The following is a 7,191-nucleotide window of genomic DNA, read 5'->3' as shown; positions in this document are numbered from 1 at the left end:
GAATCAACATTACATCGGACCCAGCAGATGTGATATCACGAACAGGCAACAGCACATCCATTAGTATGTAAGCGATAGTGCTACTTAGCGGACATCGGAAATACCTGTATCAATACCTGGCATAGAAGCTTAGGCTCTGATTTTGCTTAGTGACTATAACTCTCTCAACCTCCTTACCGGATAGGATGTGGTATCCGACCAGCCTCAGCACATAAATCATCTGATCACAACCAGCAGTACGCCCGCCCACCTATCAATTCAATCCGTGCACTCTTGTTCCCCCTTACTTACTATCTGAATCAGGCAGCAGCGGGACACATGCGAGCTAATTCAATCAAGTGGCCCAATCAAACTAAAGATGTCGAGGTCAATCTTTTCTAATCATAACACACTTTGCTTGCAATTTTGAGTTTACAATCTGTGGTATCTACAGCGGCGACAGGCCATAATGTGGCACTGTCGGCATTCATAGATGAAAATGGGCATTAGATCATGGCATTCTTCGCATTCTTGTGGCCCTGCTCGACCGAACCAGCGCTGGTGATTGCACTCGTGGTTGTAGCGCAAGTCTCGTGCGATTCTCTGTATCCGTTGCGCCACGTTTCGCTCATGAGCGATGCCGGTCATCTCCTGCTGTCCGCCAACCCGATTGCCGACTCGATCGCGAGCCTCAATCACAGCGGCACGCTCGACGAGGCGGTGCTCATTCCAGTCGTCGCACTGGCATGACTTCCAAGGGGCACCGCAGACATAGCAGAATTCGAATTTACAGCGGCACCTATACTTGATGGTAAGCTTCGTTCAACCCGTGCTGTCCTCAGACTCACGTCATATGATAGCAACCCTGATTCAACTCAACAATGCCCCAACAGTTCCGACACCGTTGCCAGCCTTGCTCCCTGGCCAGCTGGAGAACTTGTTGAAGGTGCTCGTCATTGGGGCAATCCCCAGAGTGCCAGGCTCCTTTGCACATAGTGCATGTTTCCCTATGACAATCGGGACATGTAGCTATTGTGCCAGGATCATTAACCCGCGGAATGAAAGCGCCGCAGCTCGTATTGTGGCAATATGTTCGGTTCGGCGTGGCAAGCTCGAGAGCTTTTTGACGGAATTGGAGGACCACGTTGGCGTCGAGAAAGAGCTGACTCTTGTCTAAGGGGATGGGTTGCTTGCAACATCGTGGAGGGAAGAGTGACTCGTCGACCATCGCGTCTCGGAAAAGCCGGGTCAGGCATTGTCGGCAATATTCGTGCTGGCATGGAGTTTTAGACAGCTCAGCAAAGTGCTTATGTTCTCCGCAGGCGTCACAGTCTCGCTTCTGCCGTGTTCGTACGGTTTGGCGTGACGCAGCCCAGGCCGAGCTTTCTGGCTGACTAATTGATATCGTATCGTTATCACTCTCGATGTCGTCGATTCCGGTGATATAGATACATGCCATCTTCTCGAGCAGTTCAATATCATCTTGAGTCGAAAGCTGCAAAGCGTTTTCTGGGGCTGGCGGCTCTCTCTCCCCTTTGCTGAGAGAGATTGATAAGTTGCGGTCATGCTCGGCGGCTCTCTCTTCATTCTGTGATCGAAGAAGGGCATCACCATCGAGTTGAATGGCGCTTTGAATGCTTTTGGTCATTCGTCTGTCAGCAAAGAATGTTTCCGCACTCTGAAGTTCGTCCATAAAGAGGCTGAACGCCATCTGCATGTCTGTCATAGTGCCCTCTGGCTGCTTCCCTTTGCCAATGGAGGCCGAGGCTGCCTCTTCACTGTCTTGTTGTAGAAGCTGGATAATAAGGGCAATGTCCTCATCGTCGGCTAGCGCAAGAGTCAGTGAACCCATCATCACGTTGGCCTCCGTTGCGTATCATGAAAAGGGTTTGATGGAGAAAGTGGTGTTGTGTCAACCTAAAAATTTTGTTTACGGGCCACGGTGAACTTCCCATTTTTCTAAGCTGTTTACTCGGTTTTGCTTTCTCATATTCTGTTTTCCTCTTTTCGTTTGCGGTCGTGTGGGGTATCCCCTCCCGGGGTGCCGTTTGCACATTGTTTATACCTCAGCCCCGGCCCTAATCAAGACTTTTGGACCGGTATTGAAATTCTTGTGGTACACCAGAAAATGACTGATCGATTTTGTACCGTGGGAGGATATCGCAAGACCCCCAAGCGAGGAGACACGGCTGCCTGCATCAGAAAATACAAGAAGGTACCGGCAAGACAGCGATGCCCAGTACATCTAGTACCATGAACACTCCTAGACATGCAACGGGCGACAATAGTGCACCGCTTCCACTCCAAACGAGTGCGGCATCGGGAGTGTTACCGTGCTCGGAAACACATGCATGATCAGGGACTTTGACACAGATAAAGGAATTACAATGAAAGAAGGGCACCTGACTGAAAAGCTAGTGAGTGGAACAACTGGTGGATGGCATTGGCACTGTGTCGAGCGTAATGATGGATAGCTTGGATTCCGCGAAGCAGTCACGGGTAACTATCCAGGACGGGACGGCGGAGGGCTTCCAAGCCAAATTCAAGCACTTCATTGACTGGGAATCATTCTGCCTCTGCCCGTTTGAGGGGGGGGGGGGGGGATGCCACTTACACGCACTTGACAATTCGTCTTTCTAGAGAATGGGAATCGCGGATGGCGGTGACAAGTTGATTGGGGTGAAAGCTGCAGCGAAGCGATTCGGTGGGCGTTTGTCAAGTTATGAGGAGTTGCCAAGCCATCACCACCCCCACGTCCCCCACCAAAGTCATGAAGAGAGATGCACCATCTGGAATCATCAACAAGCAAGGAAATGCTAGTATGGTGCGGAGGTGATTCTACCAAGTCTTGGGAACAACAATACATTCGAGATGGAGTCAGGGGCATTAACCCCAAGCGACCTATACTGCTAACTAGTTGACATCCTAGTTAAAGATTCCTTGACTTGAGTTTCCTTGAAATCAAATTGAAGCTTGGTTCATATTTCTTTCTAGACGCGCTCCAGATTCAACCATGCACGATGCACGGGATGCTCAATGACAGCAGAGGGCTTAAACTGGGTCATACACTCGGTAGGACAACCCAGGTGGCCCTAAAACATCATGTATCTTGCAGCCACACCCGCGATGCCAGCCAGGAACTCTTTGCCTATCTTGCGTCACCACACTAACCCTACCTTCGAATCTCGGAAAAAAAGGATTGAATCGATATCTGTCAATGAGCTTCGTTTTCGCGTCTGGAACTAGAGTATCGAGATACTTTTCCAATCGCTTAGGATCAACGTCTTGTCTTGCCTTGGCCATCTCCCCAGGATCAAAGTCTGGGAGCGCAAACACATATTTATAGAAATTTAGCAACTGCCATCTTTCCCAAGAGCTTCTCATATGGAATCCGAAATTCCCATCCGCTTCTCTATCGAGATGTGTCTCGAAGTAGCTACGACAGCGCCAGCTGGGATCATATTGGAAACAGTTGCAAAAATTCCCTGAGAGTGCGTGCTCGACGCCAATCATGAGTCTGAAGATACCATCTTCGGAATCCATATCCTCAATGGGTCGAGTTTCTTGCACTCTTGGTGGGGTACCGATTCCATGACGTTGCATGAGATCAAACAACGTTGCTGTCTGATACGCAGCGACAATTTCATCGAATGTAGAAACTGCTAATAAGTTCCAGTAGCTGGTAGCTAGGCTTTGACGCTGCTCAAATGTTCTGCAATAGCAGAATCCAAATTTCGTCCATAGTGAAGAACGTACATCAGGAAATCGCTGGACGTATGGTGGGATTGCGACATACAAACGGAAAACGTCAGACTGCGACTTGTTGAACATTGGTCCGTTCTCAACCCTCTCGGTCAACTGGAGAGATTGTATGGCACAGGATACTGCTGTGTCCCAGATTCCATATGGCTCTGTTTCTATGCCAGGTATCGGGAATGCTTCTTCTGATGTGCGACGTTCTAAAAACCATGTCACACAAGTACATTCGTCTTTTCCGGTTATCTCAGCGACCCGTCGCTCTAATTGACAGAAATTTTTCAGAAATTCTCCTAGGACGCCCTCATTCAATTTTTGTTGCAGGCCCTGATTCGATGGTCGAGCTCTAGCTAGGACATTGCTATAGAGGCAGACAAGATCTGCCAACTCCAGGTCTGTAGCGCAATTATTGAATCCAAAGGTAGTGCAGAGGCGGTCATCAGCAAGTAGATAACGTATTGCATTATAGGTACGTTCAATACTCCCAGATATCATATCCCGCTTGGTTTTCCGGATCGTTAGGCTGAGAATGTCGACGTCGTGGGGTCTGTTGGCAACCCTGCAGACGAAGACATGAGTTTTCCAGTCTCGTTTTTGACAATCCTTAGAGCAATAACTCGTTCGACATGCTGAACATCTATACGTTGCCAATTTTCCGCAACGACGGCAGCTTCTCTGCCCAATATGTTTGATTTCATGTGGCATCTCATTGATTTGTTCCAGTTTGAATGCTTTCCTGTCGTGGTTGATTTTCGTGAGCTCGGCATCCTCAATAGGCATCGCGATCGCCGTTCCACTACCACCTATAACTTGAGCACGTCCAGGTGACTCCGGCAGAGGGTAGAATTCGACGCTATGTTCTGTTGCTGTGACAGCCCAAGGCACCATCATTTTCCTGAATCATTGAATCAGAATGGCTACTTTGAAATATTAAAGCAGAATGCAAATTCAAAGGGAAACGTACGTTGACTCCTGCGATCGAGTAGAATATGTTGCTGGGTCTCTTTGTATCGCTTGTGCCGTAGATAAAGCCGCTGATGATTGACGCAACAACTCTTGCTTGGGAGGTGAGCGTGGCGACAAAAGTAGTGAAGATAGGAACTGTTTCAGGTGGTCTGAAAACTGACGTATGATGTGAAGTGACGGCTGCGGTATAGTTGATGGTAAAGCCCATAATGGAAATACGGTGTGGTGAGTCCCACGGGCCTGGAAGATTCCATGTACTGCCCTGAAACCTTCGCAGAAAAAACAACACTTTTTGCTGCATCCAAGGTAGGGGAAGATTGTGAGAGCATCTCTTCCATTGGTATATATAAGACTTTCAACGTAATGAATCAATTGCACTTCTCCATGGACGTTCCTTTTCAGTCTTTGTTGTCGACTAAACGCTTCCACCTTCTCTTTTTCTTGAAAGAAGGTTTGCCATGGCCGTTTCAAAGAGTTGTGGCCTATGAACTTCAGAGATTGGATTGGGCTCATTTTCATGTTTTGGGGTGTAAAGGCTGTGGGCACCGGGATTGCCTCTAGCTTCAGGTTCCGAATGTCCTGTAGGTTTGCGAAACTTGCAAAAGCCACCGTGGCATCGTATATGCGAGTTAAGTACAGCAAAGCATCCCAGGCTCTATCGAACGACCGGCCATCACCTTGTACAGCTTGTTTCAGGAACAATTTTAGCACAGGTCGATGACGAGGATTGAGTATGATGCGATGTACTTTTTCCAATAGATGTTTCATGCTGTCCCATGGTAGCTGAACGGGCATGCTGTTTAAAGTTTGGATAATCTGATGAGATATTCCTTGCACGGGCATGTTTTCCTCGTTTCCTTCTGATGGACAGGCGACACCTTCATCAGAATTAGGCCTCTCTTGGTCGTAGTCACGATTGAAGCGGAATATGAGCCCATTATTGTCCCTCCAGTCGTTCATCTCGGCTCGAGGGCACCTTTGTATATTGTGGACCGTCAATTTCTGTATAGATCCTGTATCATGCTGATTACCTTTTGATCGGAGTTCCTTGCGAATTATTTCAGCATAATACAACACGCGCGGTTGCTGATGCTCATATATCAGTTCGAATATCCGGTCAAACTGCTGCGTTGGATCGATCTCTTCGTCTGTTCACTAATTTCAGTCACCCTAGATTCTCTATTTGGAAATTATGGAATGAGACTCTCACCACTCGTTGCAACCTGACGGAGAAGTGTCTCCAACCTTTCTAGAAAACAGTTGTCTGCGTTATCAAGTCCTTCATTTTTTGCACAAAAAATCGTCAGAGCTTTTCCCGTCGAGTTTTCTACCATTACTGTACTGGTAACATGTTTGGCTGCAGAATTCTTTCGAGGACCAGAGCCTCTGGCTGTCTTGAATCTGGCCAACATCTCAGCCAAACGATCTAAAGTCTTTCTTTTTATATATTCCCCTTTTGGGTCCATTGAAGTAGGTAGGGTTTCGAATTCGGCCTCGTCGATACCAAGGACAAGATCCTCCGGTGAACGTGAGCCTCCAGCCTGTAGCTCATTATCGGGGGTTTCCTGGCCTGGGCCTCTATTTAGAACGAGGGACAGCAGGTTTACCACATCTGATACTTCCGTCTGGAGCTTGGAGTGTTCGTCCATCTTTACCGTAGGCTATGGTTGAAGAATCTTGTTAGATCGTCGTTGGTCGCTCTTGGGCTTCAATTGTTGGCCTATGATTCAGTACCAGCAATGCAATTAAGCAAGCGGGGTAAACAGGTGGGATGATTCGAGCACTACAGGAATTTGTAATACCTGGAGTAGTATCCTGCTACATGGGACACAGGTAATCCCACGCCACACTGAGAGCGAACACTGCGAACCGGTAACGGAGCGATAAAGAGTGACGTTCATACAATAACAGTCACCCAACTATCCCGCACAGATTACAAGTAGGCGCATTAGGATACTAACTAGGTTAGGTATTTGATAAAGAAAGCAGTCTTTATATGATGTAGCAGAACTTTGGGGAAAATGGGGGACTGAGCAATCTAATAGAGGGTCCTACCGCTGAGTGGTTGGTCTGCTAGAAATGAAATATGTGTGGAAGCCTTGTTAGTAGTTGTTGGTTCTAACTCGCGAACAGGAGTTGGGATCGTTAGAAAACCGGCGGTGGATGAGGACTGTGTTGTTGAAATTATTAATTATGACTCTCCGCATAACCTCGAAGGATATGGGAAACTAGGAGTACACAAACGGATTCCCTTCAAACGTAGCTATGATCATCCGTTTAACGCTATGCATTTATTCTAGTGCCTCTAAACGTCGCGACCAAGATACCCCGGCAAGCCCCTTGTCCAACAGAGTAGCATTGTTCTATGTCGTGAAGAAGCAGTAACATGCAACGAAGATTATTGGAAGTGACTTCTGGCATGGGCTAACTTGAGTGGGAATTCAAGTACCGGCGTTTTCATAAACAGCCCTCTTTAGCAGCATGCTTCGT

General features: G+C 47.7%; 2 protein-coding genes across 2 annotated transcripts; both read right to left on the bottom strand.

Annotated features, from left to right (window-relative positions):
* Positions 1-237: 237 nt before the first annotated feature.
* Positions 238-1,947, bottom strand: F5B22DRAFT_247586 (uncharacterized protein). Its single transcript, XM_047969979.1, has 2 exons — positions 828-1,947; positions 238-778 (listed from the first exon to the last, which is right to left on the bottom strand). The coding sequence occupies exons 1-2, from the start codon at positions 1,832-1,834 to the stop codon at positions 412-414; spliced, it is 1,374 nt and encodes a 457-aa protein (XP_047829570.1). The 5' UTR covers positions 1,835-1,947; the 3' UTR covers positions 238-411.
* Positions 1,948-3,030: 1,083 nt separating this feature from the next.
* On the bottom strand, positions 3,031-6,350 carry F5B22DRAFT_637225 (uncharacterized protein; the record flags this gene model as incomplete). Its single annotated transcript, XM_047977403.1, has 5 exons — positions 3,031-4,630; positions 4,700-5,280; positions 5,311-5,849; positions 5,912-6,218; positions 6,309-6,350. The coding sequence occupies 5 exons, from the start codon at positions 6,348-6,350 to the stop codon at positions 3,031-3,033; spliced, it is 3,069 nt and encodes a 1,022-aa protein (XP_047829569.1).
* Positions 6,351-7,191: the final 841 nt, after the last annotated feature.

This window comes from Xylaria bambusicola, assembly GCF_022495145.1.
Source record: "Xylaria bambusicola strain CBS 139988 unplaced genomic scaffold F5B22scaffold_29, whole genome shotgun sequence".
Taxonomy (NCBI): domain Eukaryota; kingdom Fungi; phylum Ascomycota; class Sordariomycetes; order Xylariales; family Xylariaceae; genus Xylaria; species Xylaria bambusicola.
The sequence above is the reverse complement of the archived record's forward strand: the minus strand, read 5'-3'. Positions and strand labels throughout refer to the sequence as shown.

What these genes read in the sequence shown, in the direction of transcription:
- F5B22DRAFT_247586 (XM_047969979.1), bottom strand. Translation starts at nt 1,834, where the DNA reads ATGATGGGTTCACTGACTCTTGCGCTAGCCGACGATGAGGACATTGCC. An exon ending in CAGGGTTGCTATCATATGAC is followed by an intron (nt 779 to 827) that starts GTGAGTCTGAGG and finishes CATCAAGTATAG; the next exon opens with GTGCCGCTGTAAATTCGAAT.